This window comes from Orbicella faveolata, unplaced genomic scaffold, assembly GCF_042242905.1.
Source record: "Orbicella faveolata isolate gen_17 unplaced genomic scaffold, um_ofav_v1 contig_26, whole genome shotgun sequence".
Classification (NCBI taxonomy): Eukaryota; Metazoa; Cnidaria; class Anthozoa; order Scleractinia; family Merulinidae; genus Orbicella; species Orbicella faveolata.
Genome location: NW_028301554.1, coordinates 5,096,040 through 5,122,046, shown reverse-complemented (window position 1 = coordinate 5,122,046; position 26,007 = coordinate 5,096,040). Strand labels below are relative to the sequence as shown.

The 26,007-nt window shown below is 39.3% G+C and overlaps 1 protein-coding gene across 3 annotated transcripts in view; it reads right to left on the bottom strand.

Moving 5' to 3' along the window:
* Positions 1-26,007, bottom strand: part of LOC110045319 (uncharacterized) — a 62,855-nt gene that overhangs the window by 31,761 nt on the left and 5,087 nt on the right. Inside the window, exons 3-4 of one of the 3 annotated variants that reach the window (XM_089295834.1) lie at positions 16,371-22,728; positions 14,263-15,249 (exon numbers count right to left, since the gene is read on the bottom strand). In XM_089295834.1, coding sequence (XP_089151960.1) covers positions 16,373-22,708 — 6,336 coding nt within the window. In that variant the 5' untranslated portion in view covers positions 22,709-22,728 and the 3' untranslated portion in view covers positions 14,263-15,249; positions 16,371-16,372. Of the gene's footprint in view, positions 1-14,262; positions 15,250-16,370; positions 22,729-26,007 lie in introns of those variants that run through there. The other 2 variants (XM_089295836.1, XM_089295835.1) reach the window with 2 other exon arrangements.

Sequence of the window (26,007 nt, the reverse complement as noted above, 5' to 3'; positions counted from 1 at the left end):
TTCGCTCTTTGCCTTAGCCATGCATAAAACCCTATAGCTGTTAACGTATTGTGTTTTATGTTTCTCAAAGATTAACCAACAGAAACGTTTTGGTTCTGGAGACCCTGTTAGGGGTAAATTCCGACAAGCGACATGGCCTTGAAACGGCGACATGAGAGCTATGAACTGGCGACGAACGACAGACTACTACAGCGAAATAGGGAAAGCGACACCAATGGCAAGATAGACCGACAACGAATTTCGGAATTGAGAATGCAGTGATTGTTTTAAACCTCTGAGTCGAAGTGAAGACGCATTTCCAGAGTTTTAAATGTATTTTCCTCTCTCACGCGCGATGTCGACGGGTCGTGAAACCCAGGCTTTCTTATATATGCTAAAACGTCCACGTCGAATAAATCGAGTCCGTCATCGCTGAGCAATTTTTCTCACTATCAGCTGAGTGAGCAGTGCCCTCAAACGCCTAAAAACACGCTTAACGAAAAAGGAAAGAGATCTTCGACCGTCTGCTTCATACTTTTATTAGCGGGTCACCAGTAAAAGAATATGAAGCTGTATTATCAAAAGTGGCATTATGGAAGGAAAAGAGAGACCGGGGAAAGTTACCAAGGTCTTATCGTCTTCAACAGAAGATAAGGGTTACGCTAAATTTAAAGGAAGATTATAGATAGGAGAGATTATCTGATTGAGGCCGTTGAGATTTTGAGTCAAAGAACGGTTGTTAAACATAAACATGGTAAAAAATAATCATAGGTTCGATTGTACTTTAGGTCCAAACACTGACTGGCAATTCCAAGCGTCTTAATTTCAAAATTTCTCGGGGGGAGCATGCCCCCACATCCCCTCGGAAGTTAGCAACTTCAGCGCTCGAAAGCATGGCCAAGCCCTTAGAAGGCATGCCCCCAATATACCTTCAGCATGCCCCCAGCCCCTTAGAAAATTTTGAAAAATTGAAGTAGCTAAGAAGTCTTTTCCTTCATTCTGAGTCGAAATGTGATGCTTTAAAAGTAACCATAAAGTAATCATTAAACCCACTGACCGGAGAAATGCTGGCTCTGCATAAGAATTCCTACTGCTGAAAAGTGTTCGAAGCAAGTGCAAAGCGTACAAGGAGTAAATTATATCCAAAGAGATACTTAATTATATATGTACTTGACTAAAACAGCAAGGAACCTTCAATGCGTGAGAAATAATAGTTTCAGTGTGAGAGCGCAAGATTGAATTCGTTTGCGTGAGCCTCATGCTCAATGCGTGAGACTTAAGAGCACTGTGTCTGTTTCTTTTTTTTAAATAAACAAAGGTATCACGATTTGTTATACGTGTAGTTTCGTTTTAATTGAACAAGGTCAAATTTCTCGACAAAACTCCTCTCAGACGAAATTCCGACAGGCGACATAGGAATCTTTCGAAATGCCGACATGGCTGGTGGCGAATTTCAGACAGGGGACATAGTTACCCCCCCCCCCCCCAACGGGGCCTCGTTATGCAATTAACGCACTGGGTGTGATCGCAAAACGAAAGATTAATCACAGTCTTGGACCTTCCAACATAAATCTTGGCATCTTTGTTCGCTCTTTTGAAGTGCCTTGGGTAAATTAAAAGCCACTCCAGTCTACTATTGAATACTGTGTCGGCTGAGATTATAGAATTTACATTCCAAGCCTTCCTGTCATAGCCAGACTGAGTTACTCTGAAGAGAAATACGACAACTATTGAAAGCTACTTTTGCCATCGTTCTGTTGTAACATGTGGAAGGGCGTGGATTAACTTTTAGCCAGTTTCCAGTTTATGATGTATTTTGTGCGATTTGGTCGATTTCAAACTCTCGTTTCCTCATGGAAACAGACATCAGATCTGACAGATCCAAAAACTTTGCTATGTAAAAGCAAACTATGGAGCTTGCAATTTTTTATCACGTTTGTGACTAAGGTCGACATTACGGTTACAAATTCTCTCGGGTTCCTTCTTTGCGTTCAAAAAGTAGATTGACTATGAACAGTTTACTTAACGATTTTAACCTACTATGAATAATAAAGCTTTTAGAATATTGATTTATACTCACTGGTTTTAATGAGTCAACCACAATGAAATGAAAATGAATACGTATCAGTAACAGGACCTTTTCTTCTGAAAAGTGGCAGAGAAGGAAAAGTTAAACAAATTATTACTGCGCAAAAAATGCTTGCAAACATTTATTCGCTTGACTCACTATTAGCTATAACAACATGAGGAAAATCAGTCACGTGATTCATGCAAACCTTTCCCAGAGTAAATTTAAAACATGAATAATTAACTAATTCCATGTTATATGTGCACCCAACGCAATCAGTCACGGACAGGTTGCAGTTTATAAACTTACCGTATTCAGTTTGTCGATCTTAAGATAAAAGTGAAACCAAAAGTGCCGGAAACTGGAAAAAAACACTGTAAGAGTTTCCTTGTAAGGCAAAAGGAAGTCAAGGAAAAATGCAAACGTTTCAAACGCGGCTCAAAACAATCGAATTAAAACACTTCTTCGTAAGTGTGTTATTACGTTTTTTGCTATCTCGATCCATTTTTTGTCAACATACTAAGGGAATAGTCCAGTAGCTTTAAAGGCATATTGAACGTGCGTCACTTCGTTTACAGAGGGATAAATGTTTCTGCCAAAATTGTTCCCAGTATAATGGAACTCCGCCTTACGGTCACCTCGTTAACGCGACCACTTTTTATGTCTCGGTGAAACGTCCATACTTTTCTTTATAAGAAAGCGCCAGCCCGCTAATACGACCAACAGCCACATTCTGAAATCCCAACATGTATAATTCTTGATAATTTTACCCCATTCAGTATACGGCCACTCAAAGAGTTATGTTCTTCTTTCTGTTGTTAATATGGTATACACTGATTGAAATCTCTCTATTTTTTTAAATTATATCTGCATTCGGGATGTTTTTAAAAGAGCAGCTGTTTAGAAGTGCAATTGTGATATGTATGTTATGACGTCGCTTAAATTTAGACAAGTCATGAAATTTGACCCCACCCCGTTAATACGGCCAAATTTTTATGATCATGGCCCGTTGGTGACCATATTAACGGGGTTCCACTGTAAAATAGGAAGGTATGTATTTTTTCTTTCTCGTGATTATGATGACTAAGCACGCCTGTACGTGTCACGCATTACAAGAAGAAGAGTTGATAGCTTTAATTTATGCTAACAGTGTCATGGCTAACAAGGTTGTTTTGAAAGACCTGAACCATACCACTAATCTTTGGAAACTTCTGTGCAGTCGCTGTCGAATTGACGTTGTAGAATTTTCGTTTGTCTCATTCTACGAAACAGCATTTAGTTCATAAAAAACAAAATGTAGATCGTAAACCGTCTGAATTTGTACAGAAGTAGGGTAGATTAATGAAGCCTAGAATAGAGAACGCAGCACTTTCTACAATAGCCTAGTTTTTGCTTGTTGCAAATAGGATGAACTTAGTGATCTACGCCTTCTATAAATTAATATCTACTCACCAGTCCGTCTGAATTAACAGGACGAATCCAGAATCAAACCGCGTCAACAACAGCAACTGTTTCAATGATAACAAAGAAGTTAAGCAAGATTTACATCGACAAGCGTTACTTTTAGCGAGCGTTCAATTGCTTGATTGCATGTATTTTCTCGCGTGACTCATTGTTGAAGCTCGCAAACCAAATAAAGTTTGTCACGCGATCCATGCAAATTTCTTGCAGCAGAAATTATTCAATAATATTTAACAGTAATTAATACCGATCTTTCTGTCAGAGTTATAAGCTCATATTTGAAGCACGATGAAAATTTACGGTGTTTAGTTACACCATCTTGACATCAACATGAAACCAAAACCAAGAAAGTGAAATATATCAGTGAGAGAACTTCCCTGTGAGTTAGCACCAAACAATGGCACATACAAATAGAATAGCCTCGAAACAACTTAATAAAAGAGTTCTTCTAATGTGTGTTACATCCTTTGCTATCTTCATTTTTTTGCTGAATGTTGTTGCTGACCTCTTAATTCGACTTTGAGCTTCGATAATCGTGTTGCTAGCATATTGTACATCAATACACACAATCCAATGTCACAAGCAGAAACAACAGAGAAAACTACTCTCTTAAGTTCTATGGAGAAAGGTTGCCACTGTCTCTTGAAATTTTTCAACAGACGTTTCGGCTAATGCTTAAGCCTTCATCAGTGATATGAAAGCGAAGTTCGTTGTCATACGCTATTTAAGGTTATTCCCCAGTATTGCATTGCGCATCCCTACTGCGCATAATTTCATGCGTGATTAGCGCGCGCGCATTAAAAAATGGCGGCCTTTTCTTTACAGCTGGACCTCGCCATAGAGGTAAATCGTCATTTTCTCGCAAACGAGTATGGTGACCTATCATTTTTTTTTGTTGTTTTGAATTGAGCAATAAATTTCTCTGTGTAAAATAAATATGGACCAATTCTGAGTGTAGAACAAAAAGCAATCGTCGGAAACGTGAATTTAGCAAGCATCCTGACTACAATCATGGTGCTATTATAAGGATTTATATGGGTATAAACAAGGTGCTGTTGCTCCTAAACGAACACGGGGACCCCTCATTTTTATTTCAAAATTTAAGTTCCTGTAATATAAACAATCAATACGCAAAGTTTCACAAAAGTCTCAGTACAGGTTCTATTTCAGTGGAATGACCTTAAAGTAACGTAACGCGAAGCTTGTGCGCGTGACCATGCAATTCATGCTCGCGTGATGCCTTTGTAGGCTTCTGGAAGTACCTTTTTCCATGGAACTTATGACATCTCCTGACTACACTTTTTCCATTTTCAAACTACTGTCTGTTGTCTACATGATCGTTGCATGAGCTGATTTATGACCTTTGCCATGTTCTCAAATAAAAAAAAAATAACCACTTGCACAATAATTTCCTCGGCACTAATTCGTGAATCCGGGTTTTGAATTAAAAAAGCCAAACAAAACAAAACAAAATAAAGGGAAAAACTAAAAGAAATCAAACTTGCTAAATGCAACTTATGATTGTGGTTTCTGTAGGCAACCTCGATACATTTGGCAGCTAAACCGACAAAACCCAAAAACCTAGGATTAAAGACAGATAAGGGAACACAAGAAAAAAAGGTAACGCTTGGTGTTGTGTAATTCTTAATTATCATTTTCAAGACACGAGAGATTGCAAACTTTTATTTGTGTCCGTCACTAACTGGCCTACATAATGTAATTTTCACGACTTGATCGATAACATTGATTAGTTTGGGATAAATATTTTTTTCGTGATTTTATAAACATCCTTGCAGCTATTCTGTGGTCATGAGGGCAAACAATACTGCTATACTTGCCACAGAAAAGTTCTAGTTTCAAAAGTTCGGGTGTTTCCCGAAATTCCAAGAAAATAGATCATCATATCACGCATTTCTTTGTCGGTATTTGGGATGTGTTTAAAAGTATACAGGATGAAACTACCCTGTGGAAAGATTTAATTTGCACTCTTCGGTAAGCGGGATATGTGGCTATTTTATAGTTAATGGTGGGATGCGGAAAAATATTTCAAAAACCAGGAAATCGCATTCTCTTTATGAACTCTACAGTTTTACCTAAAAGGTCTCTAAGGAGCGTGAACTAGCTCAATAAGCATGGAGTACTCCTCTAGAGGACAGAAAAATAAAATATAAAATAAACAGAAATATTACTACTACTGTTCAGAGTTTATTCGCTATCCTCGGTGCCTCCCTGGGTCCTCCCTCCCCCAGTAGGGTAACGTAAAGCGCGGGTGTAAATTGTTTCGTCTGATCCACTGAAGACACCCAAATTATCAATCGAAGAGAATCGAACTTGTTTCTGCCGAGCCGGGGCTAAATCAAGTTATATGCGAACGATTATCATGATTATATTCGAGTTTAAATGGTTAGTGATCTTGTGCCTGCAACGCATAGCAAATTTGTATTAGTTTTCGCCGTTACAGTGAGCCCAGTATGCATACAACTTTTTGTAACTGAAAGAGACCCGTTCTGTGATCGAGTTAGGTTCTACTTTGGCTTTGGAGACGAGCAACGTCCTTGTAAAGTGACTATCATAAAGGTGTGTTCTTGATCAATGACAGTCTTATCTCAACCTCGAATGTATTCCCTAATTACCGGTTGCCAGACTTATACCATTATGAAGCACTAGCTAAAGCAGGTTACTAATAGACCGCAAGCAGATTAGTGCTGGCAAGAGGATTTCATTCGGGATATCTACACCGTAACAACTAGACTATACAATATCAGGAGCCCATTTGAGGCCATGTTCATAACATACCGAATAAGCATATGGATATGATATTAAACTGTTAACAGTGGAAGCCGAAATGATATAATGTTTAAAACAAAATAAAAACGAACTTACCGTTTCGCAGTAGCCAGTGTACAATGAGTGGTCCGTTCTTCGAAAGAAAAACTGCACAGGGGCGTTTATGTGTCATTGCTTACATAGCGTGTTATTCGCATAAATTATCGATCTATAAAACCATTTCAGTTTCAAAACATTTGATGTCACAAGCGGAAACAGAAAAATATGAAAAAGAAATTGTCGTGGGCACGTGAATTTTGCATAAGGGCATTATGACCTTTGCTCATGAATAGATTTTGTACCCATGAATGCGAAATGCCACAAATTTCCATTTTGGTTTCTGCAAACAACTCTCGAGACATTTATCAGCAAGTACGCCCCATAAAACGCAAGGCAGCGATTTGCAGACGCAACACTTTATAAAAACACAGAAGGGCGATCGATCTAGCAATCATGAACTTACAGTGTTAGTTGTGCGATCTTAAGATTAACTTCAAACAAAAGGCGATCAACTAAAATAACACGAGGGACTTCCCCTGCAAGACACAGGAGAAACAAGGACTGATACAAATCATAGTTAATGGAAGGGAATGGTTATGAAAAACGACAAAGTTCTTTGTCGTATGTGTTTGTTCTTTTTTTTTGGCTTTAACAGTGCGCAAAACAAAGTTGTTGTCTAATACTGACTGTAGAACTAACCAATAGAAACGTTTTTGTTACGTAAATCATGCATAGCTAGTGTATGAGCGCAAAACAAAAGATTGTGCACAGTCGTGGACCTTCCAACATAAATCTTGGCATTTTTGTTTGCTCCTTTGATATTTGCGGGCTTTATAGCTATTCTCATCTATTAAGGACTATGTACAAACGGATTTAGGCACATTAATCAGAGAACCAATCATTTCTAAGGCGTGTTACATCCGTTGTCATGTTCATTCTTTTCTGAAAAAAAAAACAAACAACAACAACAACAACAAGAACCGAGATACCCATACGACGGCTTTCAAATTCATCACTCCATTTACTGTAGACTTCTTGATGAATGATACAATTGACTTTTCAGTTTCATGTCATGGTGCTTCACGACAAATAAGCGCAACTTAAACAGAACTGATATCGCTCGCCCTTTTGAAACTCCCATTTGCATTTAACACACGTAAGTTTGTGAATTTACTGTTTGCATCAGTTGCTATATAAAGTAGTTGACAAGTTTTGTTCGACGGCTTTCTTCCTCGTTTACCTTGTAACCGACAGGCAAATTACAGAATCAACCATTTTCAAGTTTGCGATTTATCATTGTTTTGTGATTTAATAAATATTTGAACTATATCTTTGAACTATATCTTCTTCTCAAATGACAGGGTAAACAATACAACATTAGCTTCTTACCACATTAGAATTTCCTTTGAAAAGTGAAAGCTACGAAACGTTCCGGTGTTTCCCGAAATTTAAAGATAAAGAAGATCATACCACGCATGTGTTTGGCGGTATGCGAGATGGGTTTCAAATAATTACAGCGATGAATATGGGATGAAACTATCTCGGGGGAAACATTATTTGCACTCATCGTCAAGCGAGAAGCGGGAATCTCTAAAAGTCAATGGCGGGAACAGCAAATCGCACTTCCTCTGTGAACTCTACAGTTTCATCACATTGATATCTCTTAGCAGCGTTCATTAGCTCAAGGAGCACGAAGTACGCCTCCAGAGCCAGCCGTGTAAAATAAAACTGTTCAGATTTTACTGCTCGCTATCCAAAGTGCCCCCCCCCCCCACCTCCTCCCCCGGCAGGGTAACGTGATACGCGCGGAAGTAAATTGTTTAGTTTGATGAAAGAGGGATCCAAGCTGATATGTGCGAATTGACCAAAGAAGCAATTTCTATTTAGGCGACTTACATATCCTTTGTTTTGTTCATTGTTTTCTAAATGCAGACGAGAAAGAGATCCAACGGCTTTTAAATTCATTGTTCCATTTTGTTGTGGACTCTTGATGGTACATTCGAGTTTCAATTTCAAGTAACGGAAAGAATAACGTGCTCTTATAACAAATGAGGCAACTTGAGAGGAACTGATAATGGTCGATCTTCTTCATTTACATTTCAAGATATTTAAGTCCGTGTATTTAGTGTTCACATCAGTAACTACATAATGTAGTTTGCTCGTTGTAATCCATGGCATTCTTCTTCCTTTCTCATGCGACAGATCGTCGAATTAAAAAAAACAAAGCTGGGGTTTTGATTCGGGACCTTCGCGTCTTAACCAATATGCCATGCAATTATTTCAAGAGATTTTCGTGATATCCCAAATGAGAAGGATGTACTTTAAAAGTGTTATCAGCAGAAGCCGAAATTATACATTGTTTGAAAGAAAATAACGACTACCTTACCGTTGGACAGCCTTCCGTCCTCCTCAGGGAAAACTTGAGAGCCGGGACATCTACGTGTTACTGTTGATAATTTTGTTGATCGCATAAATTAATGATCTTTCTGTAAAACCATTTCAGTTTCACAGTATCTGACATCACGAGCGGAAACAACAAAAGAGATTTCTTTTTCTGTGTTCAGAGAATTAAAAAAAAAAAGAAAACGTTTAGAATAATTTCGTCTTGACCAATGCATACATTTATTAATCAAGCTTTTTAAATTTCAAAGTGTTAAATGACAATTCGCTTTAGAAACGTCTGATCTCGCAGTCCTTTGCGGGACGGTTACTAGGGACAAGACTGCGAGATCGTTTCCAAAGTGGCTCATGTCACATACACGGAAGATCGTAAATTTATTATATGTGTCAGTCACTACATCAAGTGGTTTTCACGATTTGATCAATGCTATTCTTCCCCATTTCAATTGTAACAGGATGTCACATAAAGCTACAAAATAAGAGATAAGTTGCACTTACCACTGTGATGTTCGCATTAAAAAGAGTCGAAAGTGAAAACTACGGAACACTCGACGCTTTTCCTGAAATTCTGAGAAATGGGATGATATATTACGTAGGTTTTTGGTTGAATTCTGGATGGCCTGAATTTCGAGGCGGGATACGAAATGAAACTTTTTCGTCAAACCATGATATGCACTGCGCAAGCAGGATACCCACGCTTTTAAAATTAATGGCGGTATACGAAATAAAACAAAAATATAGCAAATCGCGATTTTTTGGTAGGGGTATTGATTGGTCCAACTCAGTTTAAAAGTATCTGCAAAATTTGGCCTTTGCTCGAACTGCTCGCAAAAATTAGATGAGTGCTCGCTTACTCGTGCTCGAAAACGTTTTACAGCTGCTCGCATGCTCGGACTCTTGTTAAGATTCTCTGTCGTAGAGCGGAAGCATAATTTGCATCTTGGAGCCAAAATTGACGCTGGAAACAATGTTTCCAGTTTTGTGAAACTGGAAAACGTTGGGAAGACACGCGCGCGCTTTGAATGCTTCTGGAAACATTCATAGAAATTACAATTTCTTCGATTGTGATTGGTTTAAACAACTCCTATTTTTCCACTAATTTACTTGCCAAGTTGTTATCGGACAGTTTGTTATTAGACAGTTTGTTTATTTAACAGTTCAATAAGCCAATCACATTCAAAGTTGTAGTTAAAATCAACCAATCACATTCAAAGTTGTAGTTACGTGCGTGCGTGGGTGCGCGCGCTTGCTTTTGTGTTTTTGGCGCCTAGTTAGCGGTAGGAGGTGCGATGGCCTTAGAATGTTTTCATCTCCATTGTAGGTATTTTAATGCAAATTTTCCCTTTCTTTCATAACTTGGCTATTCTTCTTCTCTCGGAAATTGTAATTTTTTTGATTAATTGGTAATAAGACTTCGTGTCGTCCAATTCGGTCTGTAATCATAAACATGATAAACAAATCGGACTCCCGCTGCACGGTCGTCCGATTTTGTTATCACTCTTATGATAACAGACCGAGTTGGACTCCACCCAGTCCTATTACCATAACTGACGTCCACGCGCGTAAGAATTCTTCACGAAAGGCACCCGCAAAGGTACAAAGTAACTTAGAGACAAGAGGACACGAGGAATATTGCTATTACTAATCGACTTTCAGAGCTTGTTAGATCTGTATGGCTGCCATTGGCTAGACCCTAGAAGCCTCCGAATGAATTTTCATTGCGTTGAATCTTTTTCAGTCAATCAGCTTGAAACCAGTTTGCCGATCAAGGAATCCGAAACTCGAAATGCGTGTTGAATTACTTGGTGCAAAACGATGTTTTCTTCTAATAAAGGAGAGATTCCGGTTAGCGGAAAATTTAGGAAGTGCTCATTGCTCGCCATTTGTAGTTTCTAAAGTGCTCGCAAAACTAAACGCACTGCACGCATGCTCGCAAAGACCCTGATTCGATCCTCCTGTTAGTGAACTTTACGGTGTCACTAAAAGAATCTGTAAGAAGAGGATATTAGCTCAAGGAGCAAAACAGATGTCTCGAGAGGCCGACTACGATAAAATTCTCCTGATTTGTTACTTGATATTCTCAGTATCTCCCTCCTCCCAGCAGGGTATCGCAATAGAGCATCTGTTTGTGGCCGAAATAAACTTCCGTTGAGAATAGATTAACGTTCTACTTGGGGCTGAAGGTGAAGAGTTTCTTTGTCAAAAGGTGCGTTCTTGATTCACTGCGGTCTGTTCTCAACTCTGAATGTGGTAATTCAAAACACCAGTTGGAAGGGATGCGTAGCATTTGCTAAGGCAGGTCACTAATAAACTGATGGCAGATTAGCGCTGGCAACCGGATTTGATTTGAGGCCTCCTTTCTAAATCACTAGGCTATATTATTATATGAGAAGGTTTTGGAGATATCCCGAATAAGCGAAATGGGTACGGTAATTGTTATTTGTCGAACTTGAAATTAAGCATTGTTATAACAGTCCTACCTAATTCCTGTTGAGCCATCATGAACAAAATCTTTATGTACGCACGGCCGTGCTCAATAAAATGACGTGTGCAGTTTCATTTCAGCTGCGAAATTTCCGCCGAGTTTAGTGCTAGTTCCTTTTGGTTAAGTTTCGGCAATGTGAAGATTATTCTGAACACTCCAAACCCTACTACTTCGAGCCTTTGACTTTTGCCGAGCTAAGATGTTTACTTAAACTTGAGCATTTTCACTTTGTTTGTCTACATTTTCATTGAGTATTTTTGACTTTGTTTGCGTACATTTTCATTATAATTAAATCGAAGAAGCGAATTTTTCGTTGACAATTTTAGAAACCAAGTTAAGTGTTTTCGTTCAACTGATTGTGGCGCGTTAGGATCCTAATGACCTTCGTTTTCCTTCACCGTGCATTGTGAGAACTTTGTAGATTATCACAAATGAAACATGTTTTAGCGCCCAATATGTTGTCGCCATTTTATAAAAGAATTGGTTCATGCTTTTAGCTTTGCGTATATCGAGTTATGGATGCACTTGGAAAGTTTGGAGAGCACTCAAGAAGCTAGTGTTGCTTGCGGCTATCGCCTCGAGCAACTCTTACGCTTCTTTCGTGCTCTCCAAACTTCCCGCGTGCATCCATAACTCGATATACGAACGCTAAGCATCAACCAATACCGTTGCACAGTAGTAGCTAGTAGTCTATGTTTAGCCGTCTGCTCTGCTCCAGGAAAAAAAACTGCAGAGGATCGCTCAAATTAATTAACATTATTCGTCCATTAAAAAATTTCAGTTTCACAGCATCTGACGTGCCTAGTGGAAGCGAAAACTAAATTGTTTTGTTTACGTGATTTTCTTATATAAGGCCGTTTATGACATTTACAAAAATAGCCGACCACTCGCGCAATAACATGTTCTTGACCAATGGTTTTTTTACATATATACTCTTTCACACTCGAATTTCCTAGTACTAATTGCAAATCTTACTTCACAGTTACGTAAATATGAAGAATTCACGTTGAGGTTTCTGAAGACAACTCTCGATACTTTTGCCACCTCGACCTATGAATTCCAAACAGCTTCGTTCTGAACAGTTTCCAGACGTGACACCGTGAGCCGCAAACGGTTGATCAACCATTCTCAAACTCATTAATAATTCATAAAGTTAAAACAAAGAAAATCACAATCGTGAAGGAGGTTTGGATACCAGGTCTTAATTAGCATAGATTTTGACGATTTTACTCCTTAGTTTTTGTTTCGATTGAGAAGATATATCAAACACTCGAGACAGTGTTTCATCGGCTATCCAAATACCTCGAGTTTCGTCAAAAATACTCCGCTGCGCGTCGTATTTTCAACTCTCTTCTCGGTGTTTCGATATCCCGATAAAACACTGTCTCTCGTGGTTGATATATTACATCAATCATAATTAAGGTGTTTAGGATCAGCGTAAAGCTAAAAACGAGAGACCGAAATTCCTCTTACAACGAAAGGAAAACAAATTTAAGGTGTGTTGCATCCTTTTATATCTTCCTTCTTTGCTAAATAGGGAGAAGAAAGCGGTCGAATAGCTTTCAAGAACATTTTTATTTTGTTTGTGGATTCCTTGACAGAAAATACTTTGACATAGAAAGAGAAAAGTGCTTTAAAGACAAATAAGGCAACGTAGGAAAATTGATAATTTTTGGCGCCGTGTAACTCTTCATTACCATATTCCGTAAGACCCGAGAGATTTTAATTTGTTTCAGTCACTACGTAATTAACAATTGTTGGACGAGGTTATCCAAAATATCGCAGTTTGTCAATGGCGAGCAGATCAATTATCTGCCGAGGCCAAATGGAATCTGCGGTGTTTATTATCCTTCAATTATTTTTAGCAATACGCACGGTTTTGAAAATTGGGGAATATCACTCGAAGTTTCCCCAGTTTTAGTTGGGAAATATTCAGTCACGTGAAGTATTTGGAGCAATTGTGCGACAGCAAAAACAATTGATGGATCATGATTTGCGATAACCAAGTTCAGCCTCTTCATCAAAACGAGGCCTGGTTCACAACCATTCACATAAAAATGAGTTTACTTTGCATGTGAATGAAATCTCATTTTCATATGAAAGGATGGGCATCAAGATTCGCTTTAAGAAAGAGAATAAAGGTAATTCGTAGATGGCTTACATTATTGCTTTACCATTCGATCGCCAAGTTTGTTTTCATATTTAAGTCAATCTCTGGCAGCTCACGGAAGCGATCTGCCAGTTTTTCACCCGAGAGCCTGGTTACAATTACGCATAACTAAAATATTATTTGCAGCAAAACACATTTAGCCGGTATTACGCATGAGCAGACCATTATTTGTAGGCAGTTATTTGCAGGTCACGTGGTGGGCTTTCGGCCAATGAAAAGGAAGAAAAAATGCATGGAATAATAATAAATGTTGTTTGCACGATTTGATAGATGACATTCTTCCTCATTTCTATCGTAACAAAACCACGACATCACAGAACCAAACAGTTAATCTTCGCTTTGTGATTCAATAAATTGTCCAGAAAAACAGAAGTAGGAAGTGATGCAGCATGTAATGGCTTTTCAAAGAATTGCCTAAACTCAGTGATTGTTGATGAAGTAACATGGGGAATCCAAAGTGACAACAGGCACACCAGTTGGCTATTTACAAGCGCGGCCAAAGAGTTGAATATGGGACTAGAAAAAAGTACACCAGTTAATGTTTCTTCTTTTCTGAGGTTACTGATGTATTTACCTCGAAGCGCGCTTTGGAAGCCTGGGTAGGGATAAATGGAAGGCGCGCGGTGCATGACGCGCCCTCCTTTCTATGATCTCCTCCAGAGCCTCTGAAGAAGTGAACTAGTTATTTGTCATCTGGTTTCGAGTCCTAAAACATCAAGTTATAATTAAAACTTATCAAGGTCTCACTTTCGCTTTGGTGGAAGTCTCTTTCATTGCCCTGAGCTTTTCTGATTTGACCGTCGGTAAAAGCCAAAATTAAAGAACAACACTAAAAAGAGAAAATGCCCCGTAAATCTAGAAAAAAAAATTCAATTGATATTAAATGCACGTCTTTTAATCAGTTCAAAGGACCTCTGTACAATGCCCGTACTTGCTAGCGAGACATGAATAGTGTAAACACTCGCATTAGCTACTTTATTTACACCTCTATTTAGTTACGTATTATTTATAAGCTATTTCTTATCACCTATTCGACTAACTTACTACTTAACCGATTTCACTGGTTTGGTTGCCAACTCGAAAGCGTGCGCTTCCTTGGCCACTACAGACTTCTTTTTGTTTTGTTTGTTTTTCTGTTTTCTGAACTTGCACTTGAAGCTACTTAAACACTAAAAAATGAAGTCATAGCTCTGTGCCCTAATCGCACGGTGCATCTTACTCATGATACTTCGAGAAAAATAATTGGTTCCCCCAACTATCATCAACTGTCATTTACATGATTACCCGGCCCGAAGAAGTTTGCGATAATTATAATCGACCATAGTTTATTTCAAGCTCACTGTAGTTTCTACTGCCATGCTTCTGCCACGTAAATCATTGACAGATGGTCCTAGATAAACTTAGAGCCTTTGTATATGGAAAAAAACACTTGTTTGATAGTTTCTAAATAGCAGAGAACCGTTTACATGAGAAATCTTGGGTGACCCTGGGTAGAGAGCAAGTTGCTTTGAAGGCAGGGAGCTTGTAGACACCACCCCTACCAGGGATACATTGGGACTTGAAGAGCATGAGCAAACTCGAGATCTAGGGACCTGAGTTTTTGAGATAACCGGTAAAGGATAGGAGGGAAGAGTAGCCCTCCTAAGGAGGAATATATCCTGATTTGCTACTGACTACTGACTACTCACTGATCATTTACTACTACTTTCGTTTCCCATTAACCAGTCTTGTCACGGAGTTACTCCTTACAAAAATTAAATCGTCTCTTTGATTCAAACTGTGTCTGTATTCAGGGAACAGCTGGGCGGCATCTTGAATTTCAATGTCAGACCCCGGGTATGACCCTGGTGCAACGCGAGCCTGCAAAAGTAGAAACATAAAGAATCACTGTATCTCTCACTGAGATATGCTCGCCAAATAAAACGATTTACTTCTTCATATAAAACAGATCAAAGGTTTTCTCAATATAACCAAGGTATGAAATCTCTTCTTCTTTAAGAAAGCAGATTTTGTTTAGCTCGAGAGGAATACGCATTGGACCAGCTTTGGCAAAATAACGTGATATGTTATTAGTGGTAGCTCTCTGTAGATTTTTAGCATACTCAAGTGTCTGTGTCAGTGCTGGAAAAATTTCGCAATGTCTTTGCCTGCAAAGGGACTCAGAGTGCACCTCCAATAGTTTTATGAGCTTTCGTGCGTTTTTATAGCTCAAAGGTATAATTGAAAAAATGCAAATAAATCACTTTAAACGACATTATATGTTAAGTAGAGCATCACCTAGATTACGCTTAAACACTTATACAGCACTCTCTAATAAAATAGAATTCTACGAGAGATTAAAAACTCCGTTGACCGTTTGCAAATATTTGCACTGGTTTCGGAGATATAAGTTTGAAAATTGCGTAAAATATGCAAATGAGAGGGCTGATGACATCATACACTCAACCAAAAACTATATCAAGTATATAAGTACAACTATCTCGGTCAATTTGCGGCAGAAACCATTGAAACTTGGTAGGCTATTATTCCTACATGCAACACACCTACGGCTATAAAGATTTTGGTTCCCAAAGCAACCCACTCTTTGCAAGTACTCTCCAACCTAATTTCAATATTTTAACGATTTTATGCTCAAAAAATTTTAAACAAGGCCATGGACTCGACCTAACGTATTTATATGCTTGCTGGATCATGTAAATCAGCTATCATTGGCAAATATCAATGTTAAACGCTACAGATGACCAGAAAAGTCTTTAATATCGGGGAGGTCTGAAACCCATTATGTTGCCATGGTAACAAACTCTTATTTTCATAATGTGGAGCTCCTATTTTAAAAACTTTAATACCTCTGGAACGGTAAGAGATAATTAAAAGTAGTAAACAGAGTTTTTCTTTTCGTACAGACTGCTTGTCTATGTTTTAAAATGGTTTAAATAGGAAAGATGCGATTTTCGTCATAGTACCTCTTTAAGGAAACTTACTCTTATTTTCCAAAGTCAAAAGTCACGTTATCTCCAATCAGCATAAATGGTGCCCACTCGGAAACCCTGTCAAAGCCGTTACCTCGCATCCACTTCATGGCCTGGTGAAGAGATTCACTGGCACTCTCACCACGAACAAGATGCCCGTAGAATTGAAGCATCAGCTGCTCTGTTGCTTTGTCACTTATGGCCCATAGAGCCACCAAAACGGACCGTGCACCAGATCCTAAGAACGCTCGAGCGATCCCAACGACTCCTTCGGTTCTAATCTTCCCACACGCACTATGACAGCAGCTAAGTACCACCAGCTTAGCTCGCAATTCAACTTGTGCAATGTCCGACATCCTCAAAAGGTAATCTTCTTCTTCTGGAGTGCTGTCAGAAGGGCGTACCGGAGAAAGGGCAATTTCTCCTCGGTCAGCATTACCATGGGCTGCAAAATGTATCAGACTCACTGAATGTAACCTGTCAAGTACCGCCTGCTTTGTGGCCTTTTCTCCTAGCAAAGGTTGAACACCTAGCAGTCGTGAAATCATGGCTGCTTCATTTCTTGCCCATGGTAACCTAGAGAAGGACATTTTCTTTCCTTTGTAACGCACAGTACCGACAGCTGGATCCCCCACTATTAGAGCACCAGTCTGACTGTGATAGTCTGAAGGAGTGTCCTGAATGAGCTTGAGAGTCGTCAAAGAAGGAACAATGCGGATTCTGAATTTTTCCGATAAATAGCTCCCGCCTTCATCTGTTAACGCTGGAAATGGAACTTGGTTTAAGCAGCGATCAGGAACAACAATGAGCTCGGGCTCCTCAAGTAGATCAGCTACCGGACTGATTAACATTCTGTAGTACAAAGAAACGCTCGATTCGGAGTTTCCACTTTCTTCATCTTCTTCCTCTATAAGCCTTAATGCTGCGAGGCTCTGAACGTCATTTAAAGATCGATCTTCGCAATCTTCCTCAGGTACAATACCAAAGCTTCGAAAGCTTGAAGCGAAGAAATCATGTAACTTGCCAACTAGTCCGGCACCAACTAGTTTCTCATCTACTGTTATTCTTCGGAAAGGAATGATTCCACTTCTCTTGAGAACCCAGAAAAACAGATTGTGATGCTGATAAGAAATGTACAGACAAGAAGAGTTGCTTTCTTTTTTCATAATATTTTCAATACCAATCCAGGATTGCGGATCAGCTGCGATGTGGCTTTCAACAGAATACTGAGTTGCCATCAAGTCTGCTAATGCTCTAGCCCGTGCCAGCTCTAAAACATAAAGTGCATGGTTTGGATTTCCCCAAGAGCAAAGCAATGCACTAAGATTCCGGTAGGGAAAATCGCGAACGTCTGAAGACCATACCTTAAAATCGTCGTTGTCCCTTAGAAAACTTCGTAAAGATTCGCTTTTATTCATACTCAGAAACAGACAGTCAAACGCTTCCTGGATCTTGTCTTGAGAAATCTTCACCACAGTAAGAAGACAAAGAATTTGAAACTCCCTCTCTGAGTCCTTGATTTCTCCAGCAGTTAAGAGTGCCTTTTTAATATAATCTTCAGCCATGACATATTCACCAACTGATTGATAAATTGCTGCTAAGTTTCCGTAATCTGCTGCTTCTCCCTCTTTGTCACCAATTTCTATTCTGATGGCAAGTGCTCTTTCACAACATTCTTTAGCCTTGTCATGTTCACCAAGAGATTGAAACACACTTCCTAAGTTTCCGTACGAGCTGGCTTCTCCCTTTTTGTCACCGATTTGTGTTCTGATGGCAAGTGCTTTCTCAAGAAATTTTTTAGCCTTGTCATATTCACCAAGAGATGTAAACACAGTTCCTAAGTTTCCGTACGAGGTGGCTTCTCCGTTTTTGTCACCGATTTGTATTTTGATAGCAAGTGCTTTCTCAAGATATTCTTTAGCCTTGTCATATTCACCAAGAGATGTAAACATAGTTCCTAAGTTTCCGTACAAGGTGGCTTCTCCCTTTTTGTCACCGATTTCTATTTCGATTGCAAGTGCTTTCTCAAGATATTCTTTAGCCTTGTCATATTCACCAAGGGATGTAAACACAGTTCCTAAGTTTCCGTAACCTGCTGCTTCTCCATCTTTGTCACCGATTTCTATTGTGATGGCAAGACCCTTGTCAAGACATTCTTTAGCCTTGTCATATTCACCAAGAGATTGAAACACAGTTCCTAAGTTTCCGTACGAGGCGGCTTCTCCCTTTTTGTCACCGATTTGTATTTTGATAGCCAGTGCTTTCTCAAGATATTCTTTAGCCTTGTCATATTTAGCAAGAGATGTAAACACAGTTCCTAAGTTTCCGTAATCTGCTGCTTCTCCATCTTTGTCACCGATTTGTGTTCTGATGGCAAGTGCTTTCTCAAGATATTCTTTAGCCTTGTCATATTGACCAAGAGATGTAAACACAGTTCCTAAGTTTCCGCACGAGCTGGCTTCTCCCTTTTTGTCACCGATTTGTGTTCTGATGGCAAGTGCTTTCTCAAGATACTCTTTAGCCTTGTCATATTCACCAAGACATGTAAACACAGTTCCTAAGTTTCCGTACGAGGTGGCTTCTCCCTTTTTGTCACCGATTTGTATTTTGATAGCAAGTGCTTTTTCAAGATATCCTTTAGCCTTGTTATATTCACCAAGAGATTGAAACACAGTTCCTAAGTTTCCGTACGAGTTGGCTTCTCCCTGCTTGTCACCGATTTGTATGTTGATGGCAAGAGCTTTTTCAAGATATTCTTTAGCCTTGTCATATTCACCAAGAGATTGAAACACAGATCCTAAGTTTCCGTACGAGGTGGCTTCTCCCTGTTTGTCCCCGATTTGTATTTTGATAGCAAGTGCTTTCTCAAGATATTCTTTAGCCTTGTCATATTCACCAAGATATTTAAACACAGTTCCTAAGTTTCCGTAATCTGCTGCTTCTCCATCTTTGTCACCGATTTGTGTTCTGATGGCAAGTGCTTTTTCGAGATATTCTTTAGCCTTGTCATATTCACCACGAGATCTAAACATAGTTCCTAAGTTTCCGTACAAGGTGGCTTCGTCCTCTTTGTCACCAATTTGTATTTTGAAAGCAAGTGCTTTCTCAACATATTCTTTCGCCCTGTCATATTCACCAAGAGATTGAAACACAGTTCCTAAGTTTCCGTACGAGGTGGCTTCTCCCTTTTTGTCACCGATTTGTATTTTGATAGCAAGTGCTTTCTCAAGATATTCTTTAGCCTTGTCATATTCACCAAGAGATGTAAACACAGTTCCTAAGTTTCCGTACGAGCTGGCTTCTCCCTTTTTGTCACCGATTTGTATTTTGATGGCAAGTGCTTTCTCAAGATATTCTTTAGCCTTGTCATATTCACCAAGAGATTTAAACACAGTTCCTAAGTTTCCGTAATCTACTGCTTCTCCATCTTTGTCACCGATTTGTGTTCTTATGGCAAGTGCTTTCTCAAGATATTCTTTAGCCTTCTCATATTCACCAAGAGATGTAAACACAGTTCCTAAGTTTCCGTACGAGGTGGCTTCTCCCTTTTTGTCACCGATTTGTATTTTGATAGCAAGTGCTTTCTCAAGATATTCTTTAGCCTTGGCATATTCACCAAGAGATTGAAACACAGTTCCTAAGTTTCCGTAATCTACTGCTTCTCCATCTTTGTCACCGATTTGTGTTCTGATGGCAAGTGCTTTCTCAAGATACTTTTTAGCCTTGTCATATTCACCAAGAGATGTAAACACAGTTCCTAAGTTTCCGTACGAGCTGGCTTCTCCCTTTTTGTCACCGATTTGTATTTTGATAGCAAGTGCTTTCTCAAGATATTCTTTAGCCTTGTCATATTCACCAAGATATTCAAACACAGTTCCTAAGTTTCCGTACGAGCTGGCTTCTCCCTTTTTGTCACCGATTTGTGTTCTGATGGCAAGTGCTTTCTCAAGATATTCTTTAGCCTTGTCATATTCACCAAGAGATGTAAACACAGTTCCTAAGTTTCCGTACGAGCTAGCTTCTCCCTTTTTGTCACCGATTTGTATTTTGATAGCAAACGCTTTCTCAAGATATTCTTTAGCCTTGTCATATTCACCAAGATATTTAAACACAGTTCCTAAGTTTCCGTACGAGCTGGCTTCTCCCTTTTTGTCACCGATTTCTATTTTGATAGCAAGTCCTTTCTCAACATATTCTTTAGCCTTGTCATATTCACCAAGAGATTGAAACACAGCTCCTAAGTTTTCGTAATCTGCTGCTTCTCCATCTTTGTCACCGATTTGTCTTCTGATGGCAAGTGCTTTCTCAAGATATTCTTTAGCCCTGTCATATTCACCAAGAGATGTAAACACAGTTCCTAAGTTTCCGTACGAGGTGGCTTCTCCATTTGTGTCACCGATTTCTATTTTGATAGCAAGTGCTTTCTCAAGATATTCTTTAGCCTTGTCATATTCACCAAAATATTCAAACACAGCTCCTAAGTTTCCGTACAAGGTGGCTTCTCCCTTTTTGTCACCGATTTGTATTTTGATAGCAAGTGCTTTCTCAAGATATTCTTTAGCCTTGTCGTATTCACCAAGAGATGTAAACACAGTTCCTAAGTTTCCGTACGAGGTGGCTTCTCCATTTGTGTCACCGATTTGTTTTTTGATGGCAAGTGCTTTCTCAAGATATTCTTTAGCCTTGTCATATTCACCAAGAGATTTAAACACAGTTCCTAAGTTTCCGTAATCTGCTGCTTCTCCATCTTTGTCACCGATTTGTGTTCTTATGGCAAGTGCTTTCTCAAGATATTCTTTAGCCTTGTCATATTCACCAAGAGATGTAAACACAGTTCCTAAGTTTCCGTACGAGGTGGCTTCTCCCTTTTTGTCACCGATTTGTATGTTGATAGCAAGTGCTTTCTCAAGATATTCTTTAGCCTTGGCATATTCACCAAGAGATTGAAACACAGTTCCTAAGTTTCGGTAATCTACTGCTTCTCCATCTTTGTCACCGATTTGTGTTCTGATGGCAAGTGCTTTCTCAAGATACTTTTTAGCCTTGTCATATTCACCAAGAGATGTAAACACAGTTCCTAAGTTTCCGTACCAGCTGGCTTCTCCCTTTTTGTCACGGATTTGTATTTTGATAGCAAGTGCTTTCTCAAGATATTCTTTAGCCTTGTGAGATTCACCAAGATATTCAAACACAGCTCCTAAGTTTCCGTACGTGGTGGCTTCTCCCTTTTTGTCACCGATTTGTGTTCTGATGGCAAGCTCTTTCTCAAGATATTCTTTAGCCTTGTCATATTCACCAAGAGAGGTAAACACAGTTCCTAAGTTTCCGTACGAGCTGGCTTCTCCCTTTTTGTCACCGATTTGTATTTTGATAGCAAGCGCTTTCTCAAGATATTCTTTAGCCTTGTCATATTCACCAAGATATTTAAACACAGTTCCTAAGTTTCCGTACGAGCTGGCTTCTCCCTTTTTGTCACCGATTTCTATTTTGATAGCAAGTCCTTTCTCAACATATTCTTTAGCCTTGTCATATTCACCAAGAGATTGAAACACAGTTCCTAAGTTTCCGTAATCTGCTGCTTCTCCATCTTTGTCACCGATTTGTGTTCTTATGGCAAGTGCTTTCTCAAGATATTCTTTAGCCTTGTCATATTCACCAAGAGATGTAAACACAGCTCCTAAGTTTCCGTACAAGGTGGCTTCTCCCTTTTTGTCACCGATTTGTATGTTGATAGCGAGTGCTTTCTCAAGATATTTTTTAGCCTTGTCATACTCACCAAGGGATTGAAACACACATCCTAAGTTTCCGTACGAGCTGGCTGCTCCACTTTTGTCACCAAATTGTAATCTGATGGCAAGGGCTTTCTTAAGATATACTTTAGCTTTGTCGTAGTCACCGAGATGATAAGATATAACGCCAATCATTTCATCGATGTATGCTTCATTCTTTTTGTCTCTCATTTCTTTTGTGATAGGAATCGCTTTCTCGTAAAGTTCTCTTGCTTCTAGGTATTTATACTGCTGTTGATATATTTTGGCCAGTTTTACCATAAGATTCCCTTCTTCTTCTTTTTTACCACACTCGCGGTAAATGTGAAGAAGTTTCCTGCCGTAGATTAGTGCTTTTGTGTGATCAGGGATAAGACAGTACGCCCTGAAGATTGTTCTATAAATACCAATATGAAGGGAATGGAAACTTTCTCCTTCCGTTTTAAGCCCTTTGTTATTTAGGAAGATCAAACATTCCTTGCAGACCTTAATGCCTTTTTGCGCACGACCAGTGTTGAGAAGGAAAATAGCAACGACCAAGCCAATAACGACGGCGTGTAAAATGTCATATATGTTATTCATAGCGTCCTCCTCTATGTACCCTAATAAAAATAACACAAATCAAGCCTTTTAGTTATTTAGAGTAATAATATTCGGTAGTAAGTCCTTTTACCCACCATCATATAAAAAAGTCTTACCCAAGACGCGAATACAACTTCACCAGCCTAAATCTTCCCCTTCAATTACCGCCCCACCCCTCACCCATACAATGTTGAAAACTACTACCTGAAATTTCTTCTGATTTCCAACATTTTATTGGGTGGGGAGGGGGAACAGTAACGTGGTTTCAAAAGCTGGAAGCAGCGCATTTTTCAAACTTCCGTAGTTAAAAAAAATACAATTCGTTAAATTACATAAGTGTCCCAAGGACTTTTGTCCATGATTATAGAGGTAGGTGTATAAGTGGTTACTAGAAAATGCAACGGTAGGGTAACCCTGCTTTGGACTAGTATCTCGTCTGTACAAATAGTGCTGATCCAAACACGAAAAATTTATGATGAAAGGACGAGTTCGTTAGTTGAGTCCTGCTATTGTTTTCTAGTATCTCGAAGCCCTGATAAAACGCGGAACGCGAGTTTTCGAATGGCTTCCCAATCACGCCCTATCTATTGGGCCACACAAGCGTCATTAAGTACAGTTAGTTCATGACGTCAGAGTTATTCGTGCCGACCGAAGTGAGTCCGTTTCCGTTTGTAAGCGTTTAATTTTTTGTTGTTCCGTTTTTTTTCCCTCAGGATTCACCGTTAAGGTTTAGGCCGCGTACAAATCTTTTCTCTAACTTCTCATTTTTGTTGCTTAGAGTTCAATTTGGCAGTCAGAGGATTTGTTTTGAAGTTACATTACCTGAACAAGGACGAGACAAGAAACTTAATAACATATGGCGCCTGGTTTCCTATCTAAATGAAATCGAGACCACACTGATGGGAATGAGCGCTCTAACCATACATACAAGATGCTTAACAAATTTAGGGAACTAAAAGGGTAATTAGATTGTAACAATACACCCATTCCAAAAGTAGAGACAAGGAAGAAGCAGTACTGTTGTTTTAGTAAATAGGTGCCCCAACAAACGCAAACCAACAATAAAAAACAAATCAAGGGCAGTATCATCATTAGCAAGGGTAGCCACAAAGTTACGTTAGTTTTCTCTGATACACTCATGAATCTATTTAAAAGACAATACGAGGTCTGATGGGAGGTCAACACAAATTAAATTAAAGCAAAAAGTTTCAAATGTTGTGCATAACAATCAAATGAAAGCATTCGAAAGTAAGTTACATTTTTTCGATTCCCATTCTTTGTTAAATACTGCATGACGGTAAAGTCCAATAGCTTTCAAAGCATATTGGATTTTTTACTATGGCTAATTATCGGTGAAATATTTACTAAGCTAGACAAAGTTCTTTATTCTTAACCGTGCATAAAACACAATAGCTGTTAACTCAGTTCTGTCTTAAAGAATGTCCCCAGAAACGTTCCGATTATGTAACTGATGCACTGTGTATGATCGCAAATCGAAAGCTTGTGTTCCTTCCGAAGCCTTCCAATATAAGTCTTAATATCTTTGATTGCTCTTTTAAAGTTTCTCGAGCTTAGAACCCACTCAAGTTTACTATTAAACTCTGTGTTTGCTGATTAATATAATTAACATTCCACGCTGGTTCCTGTCATAGACACACTGACTGAGCTTGCAATTAACCGTCACTTATAACGGTCTAAGTGTCGTGGCTTTCATAATAGAGCTATGTATTATTCTAACTGGTTACGATAGAAACTATACTATATAAAGTTAGCTAGAGCTGTATGAACCACGGTGGAACATGCTTTGGAAAGTGACACTAAGAAAACCACCTGAGGACCTCTCGATCAGTTTCGAGAAAACACTGATTATCATAATACGTCAAGCATGGCAGATGTATTTTGAAGTTTCTGCTGTGTCAAAACGTCAGCTTGACAGGATGCGAGATAAGCTGAAAATCCAGGCGGGATGTGGAAAGCGGGATTCGGGATGAACATATCTTTGCCTGAGCAGCATGTGTTCAGTTCAACCAGGAAATGCGGGATAGCTTTGAAATTGAGGGACGGGATGCGGGATAAAAAACAGCAAAAACAGCACGGTTACACAGTGATTTGAGAAATAAAATTAATTTACCATTCGGGAGTGTTTGGAATCACTGATGAGTGAAAGGGACAAGGAGTTTTTAAAACGGCTTTCCAATCTCGTTTCGGTCACACCAGCGTCATCAACTAAAACTGATTATGATCAGTCATAAATTACATGACGTCAGAGTTAAAGGTAATCAGTGATTACGGTCGACATTACGGTTACAAATTCTCCTGGGCTCTTTCTTTGGAGAGTCTATCTTTTTGTCGAGGGTCGAGGGTCGAGGGTCGAGGGTCGAGGGTCGAGGGTCGAGGGTCGAGGGTCGAGGGTCGAGGGTCGAGGGTCGAGGGTCGAGGGTCGAGGGTTGAGGGTCGAGGTTAATATATATTTTTTCCGAGTCTATCTTTTTGTCGAGGGTCCCATGTCGAGGGTCGAGGGTAATATATTTTTTTTCTGGGTTTGTTCTTTTATTCTTTGCTGTAGGCTAAATTTCCGCCGCTTAGTCGAACCGGTCTACATGTTCCTCCCCGATTTAGTTTAATGTCTGCTAACATGATCGCACTTCATATCACAAACGTCTGTGCTACAGCGAGAAAGATATTTTATGTAGTCTACTCGATTCAGATATCTCTTTGGGTCCCATGTCGAGGTTTTAATAATATATCACAGCCCTGATTATTTATCTATAACCTTCTATAGCATTCAAAGTCCGGTTTTCATGTGACTTCATCACGCTGGATGCTTTGGCCGATGTACTAATGCCATCAACTTTTGAGTGGCTATCCGCGTAGAAATAAATCCAAGCATTCAGTTTTACACTTTTAATTTCTTCAACAAAAAGATAACATACAGGGATAACGGAATGTGATTCGCGTTAACATTTGTATTGATCATGACAATGTTGTGTCAAAGTACCCCACTCGCTTCGAATTTCACATTTTTAGCTTCACTCAAATTTTTCATTGTGGAAAACAAATAAAAACGCCTTCCCTGGCTTCGTTTGTGTACTTCTTTTTCTATCTCGTTGTAATGGTTTAGGTCGTGTTACTGCCAATGCGATTTCGTGGAGTGTTGGCTTCATTGTTTTCCAGTGATATTGACGGGCGCGATGAGAAATATTCGTTTGCCATCTATCAAACAGGAACTGTAGGTGAAATCTGGAGGCGATGCCCGGGGGTGAGGAGAGGGAGGGTACACCCGGAAAAATTGGGCGGGG